The following is a 22671-nucleotide window of genomic DNA, read 5'->3' as shown; positions in this document are numbered from 1 at the left end:
CTAAAAGAATGAAGCCAAACCAGAAGTATTTTACCAGTAAGCACTGGACACTCAATGTTTATATACATACAAACAAGCCTATTAACGCACACATATATGTTGTTTATCAACATACACACACACACACACACACACACACACACACCCCACACACATGCCCAGATACACTCATTTCAGAAATAATGGCAGCTAACATTGATATTACTGCTATAAACCAAACACTGTTCTAAACATTTCACATCTATCTTATTTAAAAGCTTGTAAAATATAATCACACATTAGATAAAATTAGTTTCTATTTACAGATGATGAAACTGAGGCACAGAGGTTAAATAAGCAACTAAAGGTGGAAAGATGGAAATTCCAAGTGGGGAACTTAATAGAGGACTGAGTTTGCACAGCTGTGGCCAATTTGAATGAGAGGAATGAAGAGAAGGATCTATCCTTCTCCTTGCTGCTTGCTTATCTCCAGCCTAAATGCCAAAGGCAAAAATATTAATTGAACAAACCCCTCTTCACCAATTTTTAGAGCACTATATAGTATTTTGAAACTAACTATATAATTCTGCTAGTAGAAAAGGCAGCAAAACACAATGCTTATCTGTGCCTTTCACCTCGCCTCCTAAAACGTATAAATTAGTTCTTTGCACTCATTAAAATCATGATAAAAATAGTCAATTTGCATAACATTTTGTTAGCTTCTATGGAAGCTATTCCACCTTATCAAATGAATAAGTTAAAATGTTTATTGAATGAGATAATGAGTGAACTGAATAATTTTCTCTTCAAAAATTCTTCTTTTCTAACTTACAGGAAGACATTGTTGCTTCATTTCCAGTCAAATAGCAGCAAAAGTATATGATGCTGATATTGATGGAGACTGCTGAAAAGGACCAGTATAAATCTTTAATTGTGTTCAATATCAAAAGTTTGTGCACTGGTCATTAAAACCCATAAAATATGTAAATTTAGGGGGGTGGTGAACCAGTTACTCTGTACTAAATGGAACTGGCATTTAATTCTGGGAAATAGAACAAAATGAAATATACATATTTATAAAATTCCAAGAATAACCTAAGTACTTTAAAAGGCTTTTTGTTTCATTCTAAAGCAAAACGAGAAGAAAAGGAAACATTTCATTTATGCAAAATCATATTCATACTGCAGTGACACCCTTGAGAGATTGTGCTGCTTTTTTCTGAAGGCTGGCTGAAGGTCCAGTGAACAGACGGCTTTGGTAGCTCAGTATTGTCAAACGTCAAGACAAATAAAAATTCTTGAGGCATAAAGTTCTGCAGCTTTGGAACTTTATGTGAGCAATGTCTGCTCTCTTCTATTAACAAGAAGGTTAAAGGTGGGGATTTAACTCCATGATAACGCCTTATCGAATATACAAATTCAGGAATGATAGCATATCTGGGCAAAGCCTAAACAATCTCCACCGGGATGCCCAAATCCACAGGACTTGCCTAGCTGTGTTTAACATACACACTCAAACAAAACACTGATCACGTTATATATAAACCTTTCTGTTATAGATATGTATCACTATTTACTTCTGAACTCTGTATTCATTTTTATAGTGTGTTATGATTTGAATGTGTCTCTCAAAATTCATGTGTTGAGAAAGGGGAGGTACTAGAGAATGAAATAGAATGAATTATGCTATACACATGTATTAATGTATCATAATTAATCCCACTTTATGTATAATTATAATGCATGAATTGAAAAAGTACTAGAAGCAAGACCAGTAAAAGAAGGGGAGGGAGGATGGGAGGGAAAGGAGAAGTACTGGGAAATGAAATGGAGCAAATTACGTTATATGCATGTATGAATATGTCACAATGAACCCTGCTATTATGTATAATTATAATGCACCAATAAAAAACATAATAAAACAATTAAAATTATACCAAAGAGAATAATAGTAATTGTTAGAGAAGATTTTATTTAGAATTGAAAGTTATATAAAAATATTGAAATGAATAAAGAAGAGACATAAAATTTTTTTTTAAAAAATCATATGTTGAAAACTTAATCCCCATGCAAGAATATTGGGGGGTGGGGCCCCTATGAGTCTCAGTTAAAGCTCTGATTTATTATCTGCATTATTTTACCTTTCTGAAGCTCAGTTGCTTTATCTGAAAGTAGAGATAATGTAATATCTCAATAAATGGCAGATAACCTGACATTTACTACTCTACCCCAGTGCTGGTCTAAGTGCCATTCTTATAAGCTCACTGAAATAAGATGTAGCTGTGAGACAGATTAATTAGTATTTTTATTTTATACTGTATGGTACTGGAGAACAGTGAGATTAAGAAGGTGATTAAAGCTGAAAAGATGAGAACTCTAAGGAGCAGTGAGATGCTGCAACTTTAGCAGAATAGAATGGGAGGAGCTGGGGAAGTACTTGCCTTTCTTTCTGCCTCTCAAAGGGTTTGTCAAAGTGCAAACATAAAATAAGGCAAAACCTACATTATTGCTTTATTATCCAATGTGATTGTTATGATTTTCATTGTTATTACCATCATCATCATCATCTATAAAGCATTATTAGATCCAATAAGTTAAGAGTTACTTGTTCCTTCTTTCTTTCTTGATTTTTGATTCTCTATACTCTACAAAATCTGAGGGGAAACACAGTATGTAGTACATTATTTATGTTGGCTTTTTCCTGAACATATCTGCCTTCCTAGTTACAGGAGAATCAAAAGGACATTTGTGCCTCCTTCAAGTTACCTAGTTCCCACTTAGTATTCACATACCTTTAACATCTTGGTAGCCAACCACTGTAGACTTTAACTTTCTCAATGCTTAAAATATGCACAGTAAAGGAAGGCTTGGTTATTTTAGCAGAATCTTCTTTCTTACCATGTCCTGTCACAAGGAACTGAATTCTCTTACAATTGTCATCGTTTTTCCCTCATGATAGAGAAACACGGAATAATGAGATGATTAAGGAAAGGGAAACCACAAGTTTAGAGACTCAGAGTTTCACTGTGTCACAGCAGACTTTGAATGCCTCATCTGAGCCACCCCCTCTGGCTCTTTTTCAATGGCATTTGTCGTTACCTGTTTTCCTTTCATATTCCTAACATATAATAAAAGTGGGTTGTATTTATCTCTGTGAAATGATTATTCCATTAAAAATTCTACCCACATTTTAAATCTAGCAAAACTCTTCATTTTACTAAATCATCAGAATTGGGATCCTTAAAAAAAAAAAAAAGAAAGAAAGTGTAGCCTTTGGGATTTTTAAAATTTCAGTAATTTAAATTTTTGCAGAAAGTTTATGGTATAAAATAGCAAGTAGGTTCATGGTATAAAATAGTGTTCGATAAACTTTCCAGAAAATAAACTGTAATAATTATAATTATTAGAAAGCAGGCAAGTCAAATGCAGAATTTTTAATTTATATCCCTTCTTATAATGTACTTCATTTTATCTTTATTTTATACAGAGGAAATATTCATTATTCCCTCTTTCTGGACATACTTGTCACCACTGTGGCTTCAGCACACATTATCCCATAGCATCAATGACATTTTAAAAACACCTAGCCCTGGATTTTATTTGTATATATTAATTAAGTTTCATAAGCAAGCTTAGTCTAAGAAATTTTGTGAACTGGATTGTTTCTGTTTATTTTTTAAATATACGCCCCCCCCCACAACACACACACGTGCACACATTCAAGGTTGTGTATCAGAGAAAGAGAAAATCCATTTTGCAAGTTAAAAGGTGCTGATAATTATTTATCACTACATAAAATTGCCCATAATTTAATAACATACAGGACAATTTTAATGTCACGTGATATTTCCACAGATCTTCTTTTTCTGAGGTTTCCCAGCTAATCTCAAAGGAAGGAACATTTGATGTCTGTGTAAGGTAATTGTAGTTTTAAACTCTGACATTGTTGTGGTACCCTCAGAAGTCCCATTTGTTCATCTCAAAACCTAACTTATACTTTTATTTAAACCAGGGATTCCCAAGATTTTTCAAAAGTGGATCTATTTGTCCATGTACATTCCTCATTTAATTGTAGAAATTTAGGACTAGAAAATACCTGTTTTAGCTAAAAGAAGCTAACGCTGAAAGTCAGTGACTTTGAAGGAAAAGATTGGTGATTGCAGAAATTGATATAATAATGTCCAAATCTGGAGGAAGGAAAGTGTTGGCAAATCCAAGCTAATTTCCCCTCTCTTCTAGAAATGACAGGGCATTACACTGATAGATACACTCTAGTATCTTGTCGGCTTAGAATCAGACAGTTGGCTATATACTTGGCAATACCTCTATTATAAATGGTATAATAATAAACTATAAAGAAGTTAAAAACTACTTATAGTAATTCTTATTGTGTATAAAAAGGCAAAACCCTCATATAGTCTCCACTTTGACTATTTACCATTCAGAAGAGACTTAACTGAAATAACTGAACACTGGTTCTATGTTTTACAAAATGCAATGAGAGAGGACTCCTTTCTCCAGAAGATATACCTTGATGAAACATCTTCTGGAACATAATAAGAAACTAATAAAATAAAACAGATGATTCTTTCCAAATCTGCTTATGTGAAAATCAAACTACAAAAATAAACAGCTTGTCTAGTTGGACTGTTTATATTAGTATTTGTTACCCTTCCTATAAAAAAGCCCTCTACTCTGAAACTGTGTGATCCATATAAAATTCCATTTAAAAGTTGTAGAGTTATTCATTACTGGTTAAATTACTCAAGATGTTGCTATGCTTCTAACAAGAAATAAACTAAGAAATTTGCCAAATCAAATCAATAAATGGTTATCGGTTCCCATTATGAAAGTTTTTGCATTATGTAGCTTCAAAAATTAATCTACCAAAAGGCAATCATTTGGGCAGTAACTAGGATATTTACATGTATTCTTTTAGAATTAAAGGAGTTTCACTTAATTGATTAACCATGGTTTCACTGATAATGCAATGCACATTTTAATATGCTTTGCTATTTCCTTGTAACTGTCAACATAAGATTCTTAGTTAATATCATAATTTCATTCTTTAACCAAGAATAATTATGTAGTTCAAATTTGTCTAGAATTACAAGTTTAATTTTTTTAAAATAACAATGAATTTAGAGAACTAGCTATACAGAATTCTTACTGAGCAATATCAGGATTTACAGTTACTTATATCAATAGTATAAGTTGACTTATAATGAAAGTTTACTTATAAAGCATAAAAACCTGTATTCTGTATTAAGGCTTCTAGTTAAAGAGATATAGATAAATTATTCTTAAGTTCAAGTAAAAAATGCATTTTGAAACTTACGATGACAATTTGCTTTTAAATAATATGTATATTTAAGTAACTAAAATCCATTACCTTATAAATATCCAAAAATCCACACTGGTGGTCAAATCTAGTGTACAGTTCATTCAGCATGCTGATCACCTGCATGGGGGTACACTGGGCACATATGGCTGTGAAGCCTACAATGTCCGAAAAGAGCATGGTGACATCATCAAACTTTCTGGCTTGCACTTGCTGCCCTTGCCACAACTGCTGGGCCACATCGCCAGGGAAAATAGAATACAGAAGATCCACTGTCTTCTTTTTCTCTTCTTCCAGGGCCTGGTGAGTTCTTTCCAAAGTTGCCTTTAATTTGTCCATCCTCTTCTTCAAACCATCTTGGGCTTTTGCCTGCTCGCCAACCAAAATGACATCTCGGGTGGCATCATGGATAGGGATATCTGAGAGATGCAGGCCCCGGCCCATGAGTTCATCCAACTTGTCCACACATGGGGAGCCCAGAAATAAAATGGAATTTGATTCTGGCACATGGATCATTTGACCTTTTACTTCCATCACCTGTGAAATTAACATGGAATTTTGATCAATATTTTTCCTTCATACGATATGTTGAAAAAAGCTTTATTATTTGATGAGTAGGATGAACAAGAAATAAAACATTTCAAATTCAAATTGCAACTTACAAATTCAGATTCATCTTGCCAACTACTCCCTTGAGGGTCCTCATAATAAGGGCTTTTAGCTATTAGTTTTTTAAACCTCAGAGTAGTCATGTGACATACTCTTTTCATTTTAAAGAATGAAATATGACTGGTGATTGTCAAAGTTACTAGAAACAATATACTAATTTATGAAGAAAAAAATTATGTGTACAGTTTTATGTAATAAAGGCCAGAGAAATTTTTGGTCCTGGTTCTTTATCTGGTTGATGGGGAACACTGCCTACCTGATACACGAATGATGCAAACTATTGTTTTCTAAAATATGAGCTATAAACTGAATCAGAACTAAATTAACATAATATCTCTGCTATCTACTAGATTTATTTTCAAAAGGGATATAATAACACCTATGCCACAAGATTGTTCTGGAAAATAAGTGATATATTACAATTAAAGCATTGGGCACTGTGACTGGAACACAGTTTGTGTTCAACAAAAATGGATTTCTTCAGTTTGGTTTTGATTTAAGAAATCTGCACATTTAAATCACACAAATTGTTAAGTAGTAAATAGTGGGAGAATTATTTATAGCATTTTTTGCTGGATAGCAGCATTAATTTAAGGTTTAGTTTTGGAAAAGGTTAATAGAAACACCCCAATTTGCCAAGATTTTCCCATTGCACTGACCTTATGCTATCAGATGAGAAAGAACTGTGTTGTCTGGAATGTTAATTTCCATTTTACTAAACTCACCCAATAACAAATTATTAAAAAATTGATGGTGATACAACTGACATATTTACATTCTAAACCTTGCCAGAAATCCTATACTGAAGGGCCTGAGGCTATCTGAAACAATTGTTCAATGACAAGAATTGTTTATGGAGAAAAGCTAATATTATGAAGTATTATTTTAAGTAAACATATTAACATAGCAAATGGAGAGTAAAACTTAAAATTGCAAAATGTGCAGAACCAAAAGCTGAGTTGCTCATACTGACATAACAAAGTGGTCAGTAATGAGGGTGAACAAATTGTTTGAGTTCAGAAATCAATTTTTTACAGTGTATTGATACACAAAGGATATCTATCATGTAATAGCACAGTTAACTATAAAAGATTAGTGAGAATCATTCACTTGCAGCATTGGGTAATATTTATGTTGAGGTATGATTCTTTAAGAATTTATTTTTCATAAGATGGCACTGAATTTTTTCAAGTGCCTTTTCTGTATGTATTTAGATGATCATATGGCTTTGATCCTTCATTTGTTAATGTAGGGTATTACATTCACTGATTGCCTCTGTGAAGCTTCCCATATCCTTGCATCCCAGGGATCAATCTCACTTGATCACAGAATATAATCCTTTCAATGTGTTGTTAATTTGGTTTGCTGGTATTTTGTTGAAGATCTTGTCTAACAATGAGTAATTTCAAAAATACCCTTTTATATAATCCATTGTCAAAGAGAAATTGTCAAAGGAAATTTCAAAATCTAATATGGAATGAAAAAAAAGGCTGTATAACATTAAAATAAACAACATACAACAGTGTTGAGAGATAAATTTGTCACTCTAAAATGCTTTATTTCAAAAAAAAGATCATTAGTCTATAATATAAACTCCTACATCAAGAAAAATAAGAGAAAAATAATCCAAAGCTAAAAGAAAAAAGGAAGTAATAAGCATAAGTATGTTGGTTAATGACATTGAAATCAGGGTGGGGGATGGAGGGGGATAAAGAAAATGAACAAAAAAATTCAAAAACATCAGCAAATCTAATAAGACTAATAAAATAATAAGTGAGAAAACAAATCACCAGCATCAGGAACAAAACAGAATAGCATTATAAATAATAGAGCATCAAAAGAATAATTGAGGTACATTTTGGACAACTGTACCCTACAAAATATTTTTGACAATTTACCCTGACAATTTAGAAGAAATGAATCAATCCTGTGAAAACTACAAACTACCCAAACTCAACCAAGATGAAGTGGATAATCAGAAAAATTTTAATCATAAAGACACTAAATCTATGGAGACTATCATGCTAAGTGAAATAAGCCAATCCTCTAAAACTAAAGGCCAAGAATGTTCTCTCTCATATGCAGATGCTAACACACAATAAGGCAGTGGGAAGAACAGAAATTCATTGGATTAAGCCAGGCTAGATGGCAGAGGCCTGTAATCCCAGTGGCTCAGGAGGCTGAGACAAGAAGATCCAGAGTTCAAAGCCAGCCTCAGCAAAAGCGAGACAATAAGCAATTCAGTGAGACCCTGTCTCTAAATAAAAGAAAAAATAGACTGGGGATGTGGCTCAGTAGTCAAGTGCCCCTGAGTTTAATCCCTGCTACAAAAAAAGAAAAAAGAAGAAGAAGAGGAGGAGGAGGAGGAAGTTGTTCATTGGATTAGACAAAGGGGAATGAAGGGAAGGGAGGAGGAATGGGAATAGGAAAGACAGTAGAATAAACTTAATATAACTTTCCTATGTTCATATATGAATACACCATCAATTAAATCCCACATTATGTACAACCACAAGAATGGGATCCTAATCAGAGTAAATTATATTCCATGTATATATAATATATCAAAACACACTCTACTTTCATGTATAATTAAAAAAAAGACACTGAATTTATAATCCAGACATATCTTGAAAAAGAATTTTCAGGACTAGTTGATACTCCTGGAAAATTCAGCCATATATTTGCAGAAGTATTAATACAAAATTTACATAATTACTTCCAGAAAATAAAAGAGAAGGACACACTTAAATGAGGTGTATCTCCACACTTTCCAAAAAAAAATCCATCAGCTCATTGAGAGAAGAAATTATTTATTTGCCCTTGCATATCTATAATCTAGCTAGTATGTGATGATCCACATGTAATCAGAGGCATGTTTAACCAGAACTACACAATCCCAATATGTAGTTTCTTCAAACTGTATAGGTAAATGTCATCTATATGCAAAGACTTATCTTTCTGTAAAGTATATTATTTAAGCCTTGAGTGTTATGCTTACCTAAAACTATTTGAACTGGGACCTCCACTCAAAATAGTTTCTGTAAGTTTAACAATGTTTTCCATGTGATAGACTTGTTAAATTGCTCAGTTAATAATGCAGAAGACAACACGAACAAGTCAAGGATGCCCACCCTTGCCTATTTTATTCAACATAGTGGTAACTACAGTAATTAGGCATGTCAAAGAAATAAAAGGCATCCTAATAAGAAAGGAAGGAGATAAATTGTTCTTATTTGTAGACAACATGATACTAAGATTGTACTTGGATATCTATGGGGATTAATTGCAGGACCCTGCTCAGATACGAAAATCCACAGATGCTCTACTTCCTAAAGCAAAATATGAGCATATAACCTACACATATCCTTGCATATATTTTAAATCATCTCTAGACTACTTATATTACCTAATACAGGATAAATGTCCTGTAAATAAATAGTAAATTATACTCCATGTATACATGGAGTATACACTGTACTTTTGGGGGAGATAATGATAAGAAAAAGAGACATGTTAAGTAAAGATCAAAATTATTTATTTAAATATTTTTTACTTCCAATTGTTTAAATTTTCCAATGTAGAACCTGAGGATATTTTTTATAGAAACCCCTAAAAACTCAACCAAAAACTGTTAGAACTAATGAGCAAATTCAGTAAAGTTGCAGAACACAAATTAAATATACAAAATTATTAGCATTTCTATACACTAACAGCAAACTATCCAAAAAGTAAATTTAAAAAACCACTCCATTTAAAATAGCATCAAAAAGAAAAATACATGTAAATGAAAAAAAATACATGTAAATGTAACTAAGGAGGCAAAAGACATATACACTGAAATGAAAGAAATTGAAAACATACATTAAGTAAAAGCTGGCTATGTTCATGGATGTGAAAAATTAATATTTTTAAATGTCCACACTACCCAAATGGTTTGCAAATTAAATGTAATCCCTATCAAAATTCAATAGCATTTTCCATAGAAATAAAAAATAAGTAAATAAATAAATAAATAAATAGAATTGAACCACAAAAGATCCCAATAACCAAAACATTCTTGAACAAAGAACAATGTTGGTGGCATCACATCTTACTTCAAAAAATACACCCCAAAAGCTATGTTAACCAAAACAGAGTGGTACTGGCATATAAACAAAGAAACCATTAGGACTGAATAAAGAACCTGGGGAAAAAACTTCACATATTTATAGTAAATTGGTCTTTGACAAAGGTGCCAAGAACACACAATAAGAAAAGAACAGTCCCTTTAATAAATGGTTTTGGGAAAACTAGATATCCTAAATGCAGAAGAACTTAATTAGACCCTTATCTCATGCCATATAAAAATCAACTCAAAATGGATTACAGAATGAAGAGATCACCTGAAGAAAGGGACAAAATATTTGCAAAACATTCATAGGATAAAGGGTTAATATCTAAAATATATAAGAAGTTCAACTTAAGAATAAAACAAAAACAAAGAAATAAAAAAATCCCTATTAAATATGCAAACAGCCCAAACAAACACATCTCAAAAGAAAACATACAAATGACCAAGAGGTATAGTCATACATCTCAATGTTTCTATCAACAAAGGAGCACAATACAATAGCAGTCCCATAAAATCAGACCTCCTAGTGACATCACAGCCATCTCAGTGTGAGTAAGTGTAGTCTATGATGTTCACAGCAAGGAAATCACTTAATGATATATTCCTCAGAATATATCAATGAAGGAGTTGATGCATGACTAAGTAGGAAAAACTGCTCAATGTCACTAAACTTTAGGGAAATGTAAATCAAAACCAATAAGGCTGAAAATAGAAGGGAGATAAGTGCAGTACAGGAAAGGAGGGAGGATGGGGAAAGGAAAGAAATGTGGAATGAGATTGACCAAATTATGCCATGTATAAATATGAATATACCATAGTGAATTTCACATTTATATACATCTATAAAGCATCATTTAGAAAAATAATAAATAAATAGAAGGAAGACAGTAGAGTATAGGAAGGGGAATAGAAGGAGGAAGGAAAGAAGGGAAAGAGGAAGCACTAAAGACTAAAATGGAGCAAGCAAATTATATTCCATGCATGTGTGATTGTGTCACAATGAACCCCATTACTATGTATAACTTTAATGCACCGATGAAACAAATTTTTTAATAAAATAAAAATAGTTGTTTTAAAATAGTCTCTTTAAATGGCAATTATCCAAAAGATGAAAGATTATAAATGTTGATAAGGATGTGAAGAAAAGGGAACCTTTGCACACTACTTGGGGAATGGAAATTAATACAGTCACAGTATGGAGGCTCCTCAAAAACCAAAAAATAAAACTACCCTATGACCCAGCAATGTACTACTGGGTATATATCTAAAGGAAATAAATCGGTATGTTAAGCAAATACCTGCACCCCATGTTCACTGTAGCTATTCACAACAGCCAAAATATGAACTCAAATGTCATTCAAGATATGAACTGATGTTTGTGGTATGTATACACAATGGCATGTGCCATATAAACAGAATGGGATGCCAACAGCCTTCTAAAAGAAGGAAATCCTCTCACTTATGAGATCATAAATGAACCTGAAGGACATGGAAATGAAATCTGGCACAAGAAGACAAACACCAAATAACCGCATGATCTCCCCTGTATGTGGAGTGCAAAATAGTCAAACCCAGGGAGAAAAGTAGTGATTACCAGAGGCTAAGGGAAGGGAGGACTGGGGAGATGTTGATCAAATGAGACAAAACTTCAGCTGGGAGACATAAATAAAAAATAAGAATAATATAAGAGAGCTCTTATTTTCCTTTCTTGCTTATTTACTTTTATCATTCAGTTTGTATGTTTGTGTTTTGGTTCTTAGAATATAATTATCCAAAGATATCAGATGTTGTAAAACAAAATCTATTTCCTCCACACAGCTACTAACTTTTAAAAATATCATTATAATATCTGCACTTATAATAGCTATTCATTGGTTTTATAAATATTTACTTAATATACACACCTGTCAACATTATTCTATGCAGGAATTAAATCAGAACATCTTCCCCTTTTTACTGAAGTGAACAGAAGAAAAATGTGAGGATATTACCATGAGATTAACTATGACACTATAAATTCAATAGATTGAAATTTTGCCTTCATTGAGATGAGATAAAATAAAATTCTTAATATTTATTGATGAAATTAACACCCCCAAACTCCCCCAAATAAAAAATATAACTCTTTAGATACTTTATCTTTCTATGCCTTCCTTATTTCATCATGTGTTTGTATTTAGCTTCATTTCTATTTTAATCTCAGAAACTCATTCTAAAAATGAATTTGAATTCTGCTTTAATAGATAAACCAGTGAACCATATAACCAAGATGATTTAATGTTCCATGATTAGATGCCAGTTTTCTTTTTAAATCATAGCAAGATTTATATAATCTGAAAAGGAAATAGGTTTGTGCTTTGTAGTTGAAAGAAGCACATCAATAAATGTTTTGGCTTTCTTTTGCGCACATTTTCCAAATGTGAAATGCTTATGTTTGTTTTTAGATTCTTTATTCATTTTTATTTAACAAGCACTAAATTTTACACTATGTGGGGGATATTAAATTGATATGCAGTTTTTAATACCTTACTTATACAGATTGCCACTTTCCCAAAGGGTGTAAATTATTTTATTTTCCAGCTTAGACACAAAATCAGCCACCCACATGTTCTAAAAGGCAGAGCTGAATGTCTTCTTGTTTTACTAGCTGCAGTTAGCCAGAATCTCCAGTGTGTTTTTGTCACCACACAGCCATTTGTACACCTGATGGAGGATTTGGGCTGTACTTCTATATATCTAGTTTATAAAATTATATGTCAACCAGAAACACTATTAAATATTCTACACTGACAAGAAATTCTATGCTTTCCTCAAAGAAACACAATAGTGATTCCGTACAAAGCACATAAGAATGAATGAAGCCTCCTCATGGATAAGGAGGCTTTGATCCATATGCATAAATGAGAAAATGGGGCATGGAGAGGATAAAGTGCATGGATCACAAGACAAGTTGGTAAAAAGGCAAAGACTGGAACTCACACCTTACAACATGCATAACCCCACTGCACCATCTTCTGTATCAGAAAATGTTTTAAATAGAATCAAGAGTGGGATGTGAGATTTGGTGGTGATACAAAGCTAGGACATGAACAAGTCCATCAATAGCCTATAACTGTATTAAACACAGGTGAATCACAAAACTATTTCAATCAGATTTGTTTTAACAATTTTATGAATGATTTTCCTCCATAATTGTGAAAATACTGGAGATGTGAAGGGGTCTCTTACACTTCTCAATGGCACTACTGCATTTTATAAGAATTATTTTGTTAGCTAAATTGGGGATTTGAGTTCTCTGGGCATATCCTTAATGTTTGCCAAAGATCTGCCTCCCAAAAAGTTTGCAACTCCGTGATAATCCCTTGGAATTTTATGTCATGTTAGAAATACAATCTAGATTACTATAATTGGGGAACTAAAACCAGAGAGGGTTGAGTGAGTTGACAGAGATCACACAGCTGAGAAGCTAGGGAGCCCTCTCTGGGGTAAACTGCCTGTCTCAGTGTCCTATTCAAACACAGTGTGGAAGGATGAGTGAGACCTTTGAAACTAAATGTGATCCAAGTTTAAAACTTAGTAACTACCACTTACTGAGTAACTTCCCAGATCATATGGCCTCACAGGATCTTAGCAATACTGGGATACTAGCAATACTTGTCTACGATACTGAGATAATGATAATTCTGACATAATAGCATTAGGATAAAATTTAAGTGTGATAATACATATTAAAGCATAGCCCAGTACACACACACACACACATGCACTGAGTAACTATTATCTATTATTATTGCTGTTAAGCATTGACAAACATAATGATTATTTAGCTGATAAAAGAGAGATACTAAAAATAGGAATTGATATGGAATTGTGTTGAAAAATTCATAATAATATATTTTATGAAGCTATACTGAATAGGCATGGGATATGGATTAAAATACATCTTTTATTAATTGTAGAATTTTTAGTAACAGTGAAAATCTAGGGGAAAAACTGTTTATAGATTAGATTTCTGCTTAATTCCATCAATTAAACAAGTTTCAGAAACCATACAGGATGTCATATAAATTATATGATGATGAAGGTTGACTGCATTGGCAAAATGTCTCAGACAGACATCATCAGAATTTGTTTTTCTAGGGGTTCCTGTGAACATGAACAATGTGTAAAAAACTCCTTGACAAGATGTTTCAACTAAAGATAGGTCCCATGGGGGCTGGCTATGATAGTAAATAGCACATGAGTTATTGGAATACAGCAAATAAGGGTTCCAAAAAGGAGGGAGGAAAGTTAAAAAACTCAAAGGGAAAAGAGAACATAGTATATTAGGTCATTTATATAATGCCAGTTTTATTACAGCAGAGAGTAAAAGGGGATTAAAAAGGTCCAGTCAAGTTAAGGTTAGTTGAAGACAGATGTGACTATTAGAATGTGAATCTAGCCCATGTGATTTCTCCAGGTCTCTCTGATCTCTCCTCAGTAACCATGGAGACCACTTGTCAAAATAGGGAAGGATAGGAGTTTGGATCCCACAGTCTCTCTTATGTCTGCTTAGGAGAGATAACTAACGTTCCTCAGAACTGTGAAATGAGCCAAGAAATACATATTGCCTGTGCTGAAGGCCTGGGATATGAAGATTGTTACAGCAGCAAGCACATTCAACTTGACTAATACACCACGCAGGTCTTGATAAAGGATCATTTCCCCTGTATTAACAATATACACTTGAGAAAGGATCTATAAGCAACTCCCCCATGCTAGAACCTTGGTGGAAAGAATGCATCATGAATCTTTCCCAAATGAACCTGATTATATTCCCATTTTAAGCATCTGCACCCTAAGTTAATTAAAGGCAGAATCCTGAAATTAATTTACATTTCTGTAAATCTGAATCTAAAGATTTTCTTAAAGAACTAACATGTGATTGGTTTTATGCTCAAACATTAATTAGCATGAATTACCCTTTGATATCAATTTTTTACCCTTTTGAAATTAGGACAAATATCTTACATTCCAGATTGGAAGTCAAAGCCTTTCAAGTGTACTGTAAATAATGTAAAAGTTCCTTAGATCTGAATGTTCATAAATAGTGTATAGATTAATAAGTTGAGAGGATATTGAAGGGATAGTCTCCCTAAAAATGAAAATCTCTACAGCAAACTATGTATTAGAGACTTTATTCTATTTTGATATTTATTTTAAATTTAAATTCATTCTGATTTAATTTTACAGTAACCTGGTACCTATTAACAGATCCAAGTATGTAGACTGAAAAAAGTTGAGTGATGTGTCCAAGCTCTGGCTTATAAAACATAGGTGTTCAATGTTGAGCATGACCACTGCCTACATATTTCACTATCACCAACAAAAAAAAGTACTTTTAAAAACTGTTTATGTGTAAATGTTCTGTAGGAAACCGTCAGGAAAATCTCTTACAGGGGCCCCCAAATCTCTACCTTGATATTTAATATTTGTTTCAATGTTTTCCTTTTTATTGAGAAGGGATGGTATGACCAAACTATGGTTTCAGATCTTTAAAATGGGAATAATGAATGAATCTACATAACAGAATTATTATTTGGACATATTGGTTAATATTTACTTAAAATATTCCTTGATACATAATAAACTTTATATATTTATTAAATTAAATAAAAATTCCTGGTTTATAAGTAGATTATAAATAACTTTGGAGCCATTTGGCTTATCACCTACCCTTATCCTATATACCTTTAAGTTGGTTTTATTAGTGTGCTAGATCTGCTATAACAAGCTAGAGCTACTATACTTTATACTACATATAAAGTAGCTTTAACAACAAAAATGTATTGCTTCTGAAGGCCATAACTCTGAAATCAAGGTTCTGACAGAGTCCTGTTCCCTCATAAGACCCCTCTCCTAGGTCCTGGTAGTTCCTTACCTTGTGGTAGCATAATTCTAAACATCCAATGGTATTTTCCCTATGTATATGTCTATTTTAGCATCTAAATTTTCCCCCATTTACAAGGACACTAATCATATTGGATTAGAGCCTACCCTAATGGCTTTATTTTAACTTGCTTACTTCTGCAAGTATCCCGTCTCCAATTAAGTTTACATTCTGATGTTCTAGGGGCTAACTCTCTGAAATATCTTTTGGTGGGGGATACTATTCCACCCATAACAATGACTCTTCTAAATGATCTGTTCTCTGACTATAGGAATGATCCTGCTGTGACATAACAGCCTAAAGTTCATTAATTTAGTTTTAATCAACAGTAAATCCATCCAATATTGCAACAACATGCATCATTCTTGATCCTACCCCCAAGACTTAACATTCCTTCTTAGCACTTACTATCTAGCACATTACTTTATTGCTTCTCCTTTTTAATGTCTATTTCACTATTGGGATGCAAGATTCATAAGCCTGGGGATTTTTGTCCATTTACTCTTTGCTGTTTGCTGCCATGTGGAATAGTACATGCCACACAGTAAGAATTCTATAAATATTAATGAAATAATAATAAATAATGATAATTTTACATAAATAAACTAATCTATGTGAAAATATTAAGTATAAATGGAAAGATTATTAACTAATGGGAGAAATGAACAAAAGACTTATCTTTTGTTTCACATCAGGTCTAGGATTTTTTAATGGATCAACTCTCTTTACCCTTCCTTTGAACACGCCCAACATTACAATAAAGAAAAGAGACTAAAGAAAAGCTATGCAGTAGTAGTCTCTTAGCAGTTAGTTCTTCTGCAAAAGAGGAATACCTTTTTCAGCTTTCTTAAGGTATAATTTGCAAATGAAAATTGATTATACTCACATTTCACTATGTGATATTTTGATATTAGTCAATATGCATTGTGAAATTATTTCCACAGTTGAAATTATTGACATATTCATCATTTCACATGATCACTTTATTTTTTTTAATTTATTTTTTTATTTTTTTATTGTTGGTTGTTCAGACGGCGTGTCTCTGATTTGATATCAAGCTCCTTGATCCATTTTGAATTCACTTTTGTGCATGGCAAGAGAAAGGGATTCAGTTTCATTTTGTTGCATATGGATTTCCAGTTTTCCCAGCACCATTTGTTGAAGATGCTATCCTTCCTCCATTGCATGCTTTTAGCCCCTTTATCAAATATAAGATAGTTGTAGTTTTGTGGATTGGTTTCTGTGTCTTCTATTCTGTACCATTGGTCCACCCGCCTGTTTTGGTACCAGTACCATGCTGTGTTTGTTACTATTGCTCTGTAGTATAGTTTGAAGTCTGGTATCGCTATACCACCTGATTCACACTTCCTGCTTAGCATTGTTTTTGCTATTATGGGTCTTTTATTTTTCCATATGAATTTCATGATTGCTTTCTCTATTTCTACAAGAAATGCCGTTGGGATTTTGATTGACATTGCATTAAACCTATAGAGAACTTTTGGTAATATTGCCATTTTGATGATGTTAGTTGGGCCTATCCATGAACAGGGTATATTTTTCCATCTTCTAAGATCTTCTTCTATTTCTCTCTTTAGGGTTCTGTAGTTTTCATTGTATAAGTCTTTCACCTCTTTTGTTAGGTTGATTCCCAAGTATTTTATTTTTTTTGAAGATATTGTGAATGGAGTGGTTGTCCTCATTTCCATTTCAGAGGATTTGTCGCTGATATACAGGAATGCCTTTGATTTATGCGTGTTGATTTTATATCCTGCCACTTTGCTGAATTCATTTATTAGCTCTAATAGTTTCTTTGTAGACCCTTTTGGGTCTGCTAGGTATAGAATCATGTCACCTGCAAATAGTGATAATTTAAGTTCTTCTTTTCCTATTTTTATGCCTTTAATTTCTTTCGTCTGTCTAATTGCTCTGGCCAGTGTTTCGAGAACTATGTTGAACAGAAGTGGTGAGAGAGGGCATCCCTGTCTTGTTCCAGATTTTAGAGGGAATGCCTTCAATTTTTCTCCATTCAGAATGATGCTAGCCTGAGGCTTAGCATAGATTGCTTTCACAATATTGAGGTATGTTCCTGTTATCCCTAGTTTTTCTAGAGTTTTGAACATAAAGGGATGCTGTACTTTGTCGAATGCTTTTTCCGCATCTATTGAGATGATCATATGGTTCTTATTTTTAAGTCTATTGATGTGGTGAATAACATTTATTGATTTCCGTATATTGAACCAGCCTTGCATCCCAGGGATGAATCCTACTTGATCATGGTGCACAATTTTTTTGATATGTTTTTGTATCCGATTCGCCAGAATTTTATTGAGGATTTTTGCATCTAGGTTCATTAGAGATATTGGTCTGTAGTTTTCTTTCCTTGAAGTGTCTCTGTCTGGTTTAGGTATCAGGGTGATGTTGGCCTCGTAGAATGAATTTGGAAGTTCTCCCTCTTTTCCTATTTCCTGAAGTAGCTTGAAAAGTACTTAAAACTATTTTATTTATTTAAAAGTATTTATTTATTTAAAAGTATTTAAAACTCTTAAAGGTTTTGTAAAACTCTGCTGTATACCCATCCGGTCCTGGGCTTTTCTTAGTTGGTAGTCTTTTGATGGTTTTTTTCTATTTCCTCAATTGATATTGGTCTGTTTAGGTTGTCTATATCCTCCTGATTCAATCTGGGCAGATCATATGACTTAAGAAATTTATCGATGCCTTCACTATCTTCTAATTTATTGGAGTATAAGGATTCAAAATAATTTTTGATTATCTTCTGTATTTCTGAAGTGTCTGTTGTGATATTGCCTTTTTCATCCCGTATGCTAGTAATTTGAGTTCTCTCTCTTCTTCTCTTTGCTAGCATGGCTAAGGGTCTGTCGATTTTGTTTATTTTTCAAAGAACCAACTTTTAGTTTTGTCAATTTTTTCAATTGTTTCTTTTGTTTCGATTTCATTAATTTCAGCTCTGATTTTAATTATTTCTTGCCTTCTACTTCTTTTGCTGTTGTTTTGCTCTTCTTTTTCTAGGATTTTGAGATGAAGTATGAGATCATTTATTTGTTGGTTTTTTCTGTTTTTAAGGAATGAACTCCAAGCAATGAATTTTCCTCTTAGAACTGCTTTCAATGTGTCCCATAGATTCCGATATGTTGTGTCTGTGTTTTCATTTATCTCTAAGAATTTTTTAATTTACTCCTTGATGTCTTCTATAACCCATTGATCATTCAGTAACCTATTGTTCATTCTCCAAGTGATGTATGCTTTTTCCTTCCTTCTTTTATCGTTGATTTTCAGTTTCATTCCATTATGATCAGATAAGATGCATGGTATTATCTCTACTCCTTTATATTGTCTAAGAGTTGCCCTGTGACATAATATATGATCTATTTTTGAGAAGGATCCATGTGCTGCTGAGAAAAAAGTGTAACTGCTTGATGTTGGGTAGTATATACTATATATGTCAATTAAGTCTAGGTTATTAATTGTGTTATTGAGTTCTATAGTTTCCTTATTCAACTTTTGTTTGGAAGATCTGTCCAGTGGCTAGAGAGGTGTGTTGAAGTCTCCCATGATTATTGTATGGTGGTCTATTAGACTCTTGAACTTGAGAAGAGTTTGTTTGACAAACATAGCTGCACCATTGTTTGGGGCATATATATTTATGATTGTTATGTCTTGTTGGTGTATGGTTCCCTTGAGCAGTATGTAGTGTCCCTCTTTATCCCTTTTGATTAACTTGGGCTTGAAATCTATTTTATTTGATATGAGTATGGACACTCCTGCTTGTTTCCGAAGTCCATATGAGTGATATGATTTTTCCCAACCATTCACCTTCAGCCTATGTATGTCTTTTCCTATCAAATGCGTCTCCTGTAGGCAGCATATTGTTGGGTCTTGTTTTGTGATCCATTCTACTAGCCTGTGTCTCTTAATTGGTGAGTTTAAGCCATTAACATTTAGGGTTATTATTGAGATATGGGTTGTTCTTCCAGCCATATTTGTTTATTTATGTTACTAAACATGGTTTGTTTTCCTCTTTGATTATTTTTCCCCCCTTTACTGTCCTACCTCCCACTGTTGGTTTTCATTGTTATTTTCCATTTCCACTTCCTGTAATGTTTTGCCGAGGATGTTTTGAAGAGAAGGTTTTCTAGCTGCAAATTCTTTTAACTTTTGTTTATCGTGGAAGGTTTTAATTTCATCTTCCATCCTGAAGCTTCATTTCGCTGGATACACAATTCTTGGTTGGAACCCATTTTCTTTCAGTGTTTGAAATATGTTATTCCAGGATCTTCTAGCTTTCAGAGTCTGTGTTGAAAGATCAGCTGTTATCCTGATTGGCTTACCCCTAAATGTGATCTGCTTCCTTTCTCTTGTAGCTTTTAAAATTCTCTCCTTATTCTGTATGTTGGGCATCTTCATTATAATGTGTCTAGGTATGGGTCTCTTATGATTTTGCACATTCGGCGTCCTGTAGGCTTCTAGCATTTGGGATTCTGTCTCATTCTTCAAGTCTGGGAAGTTTTCTCATATTATTTCATTGAATAGATTGCTCATTCCTTTGGTTTGGAGTTCTGTACCTTCCTGTATCCCAATGACTCTTAAATTTGGTCTCTTGATGTTATCCCATATTTCTTGGATGTTCTGCTCATGGTTTCTTAACAGTCTTGCTGAGCTGTCTATGTTCTTTTCAAGTTGAAATACTTTATCTTCATTGTCTGATGTTCTATCTTCTAAGTGTTCTACTCTGCTGGTAGTATTCTCAATTGAGTTTTTAAGTTGGTTTATTGCTTCCTGCATTTCTAGGATTTCTGTTTGTTTGTTTTTTATAACCTCTATCTCCCTGTATAGTTGATCTTTTGCTTCTTGGATTTGTTTATGTAATTCATTGTTGAAGTGATCTTTCATTGTCTGATTTTGCTGTCTGATGTCTTCCTTGAGACTCCAGATCATCTGAAGCATATATATCCTGAATTCTTTATCTGACATTCCATCTGCTGCAGACATTACCTCTTATAACGTTGAGTTGACCTGTATTGCTTGTGGTCCTTTCTTTCCTTGTCTCTTCATACTGTTCGCGTTTCTTTCTGCTTGGTGAAAATGTTGTGCTATTGAATTTTCCCCCTATATATTTATATTGGTCTTGTAGAGTTGCAAAGTCTTCCTCGCAGGCGCAGGCGGCGGCTCTGCCCCTCTGCAGGCAGCTAGGCGTTTTCTGTCGGTGGTCGCAGTTCCGCCTACTTTGCAGGCGCCGGCAGCGGCATTGCCCCTCTGCAGGCCTCTGGGCCTGTTCTGCCGGTGCGTCGCAGGTCCGCCTACCTTGCAGGCGTGGGGGGGGGCTCTACCCTTCCGCAGGCCGCTGGGCCTGTTCTGTCTGTCAGTTTCAGGTCTGGCCTCTTCTGTTGGTGGTTGCAGGTCCGCCTACCTTGCAGGGGGGGAGGGGGCGGCTCTGCCCCTCAGCAGGCCACTGTGCCTGTTCTGCCGGTGGGTCGCAGGCCCGCCTACCTTGCAGGCGTGGTTGGGAGCTCTGCCTCTCCGCGGGCAACTGGGCCTTTTCTGTGGGTGGTCACAGTTCCGCCTACCTTGCAGGCGCAGTGGGGGCGGCTCTGCCCCTCAGCAGGCCGCTGGGCCTGTTCTGTGGGTGGTCCCTGTTCAGTCTACCTTGCACACGCGGGGGGAGGGGGCGGCTCTGCCCCTCAGCAGGCCACTGCACCTGTTCTGCAGGTGGGTCGCAGGCCCGCCTACCTTGCAGGCGTGGTTGGCAGCTCTGCCCCTCCACGGGCCACTGGGCCTTTTCCGTCGGTGGTCACAGTTCCGTCTACCTTGCAGGCGCGGGGGGAGGGGGCGGCTCTGCCTCTCAGCAGGCCGCTGCACCTGTTTTGTGGGTGGTCACAGTTCTGTCTACCTTGCAGGCGCCTCACTTTATTTTTCATGGTGAAAATATTTAAAATTTATTCTCTTAGCATATTTCAAGTATACAGTACATTATTATTAACTATAGTTACCATTTTGTACATTAGGTCTCCAGAACTCATTCACCGTAAAACTTCAAGTTAATGTCCTGACCAACATCTTCCCACTTCCTAACCCCTGCTAACCACTAGTCAACTCTGTGCTTCTATGTATTAGACTTTTAAATTTCAAACCTAAGTGAGGTCATGCATTTTTTCTTTGTGTGTAGTTAATTTCACTTAGCTTATGTCCTTTGAGTTTATTTTAAATATTTAATTAATTTTATTAATTAACTTTAGACTTTATCCAAAGAGCACAAAGTCTCAAGAAATAGTAGAGATGAGTAAGCTGGACAAATAAGATGCCAAGTTAGTTAGATTATGAAACTAACTTGATAATCCCTGAGTGATGTTGTGCTATAGACAATGATGAATCATTCAGTTTCTGGAAATAGGTTGATTTTTCAGTAGAAGCCTCCTGAAAAACACACATACACACACACACACACACACAAATCCAATATATCTTGCATAAAACATAAGTTTTATAACATTACTAGGCTTGAAATAGGTGAGAAAAATTAAGTGGCCTATGGAAAAACAAAAGCAAAAACCTTGAGCTAAATCTATACTATAAACTGATAGTATCAACTTCAGATAGGATAGCCTGAGGGCAAAATTTGGCTTT

General features: G+C 34.3%; 1 protein-coding gene across 2 annotated transcripts in view; it reads right to left on the bottom strand.

Moving 5' to 3' along the window:
• Positions 1-22671, bottom strand: part of Gucy1a2 (guanylate cyclase 1 soluble subunit alpha 2) — a 299113-nt gene that overhangs the window by 108387 nt on the left and 168055 nt on the right. For both annotated transcript variants that reach the window (XM_046466443.1, XM_046466445.1), the window contains exon 5: positions 5372-5857. In XM_046466443.1, coding sequence (XP_046322399.1) covers positions 5372-5857 — 486 coding nt within the window. The remainder of the gene's footprint in view (positions 1-5371; positions 5858-22671) is intronic.

This window comes from Marmota monax, unplaced genomic scaffold, assembly GCF_021218885.2.
Source record: "Marmota monax isolate L192 unplaced genomic scaffold, Marmota_monax_Labrador192_F-V1.1 WCK01_AAM20220418_F8-fsc00045, whole genome shotgun sequence".
NCBI classification, from domain to species: Eukaryota; Metazoa; Chordata; class Mammalia; order Rodentia; family Sciuridae; genus Marmota; species Marmota monax.
The sequence above is the reverse complement of the archived record's forward strand: the minus strand, read 5'-3'. Positions and strand labels throughout refer to the sequence as shown.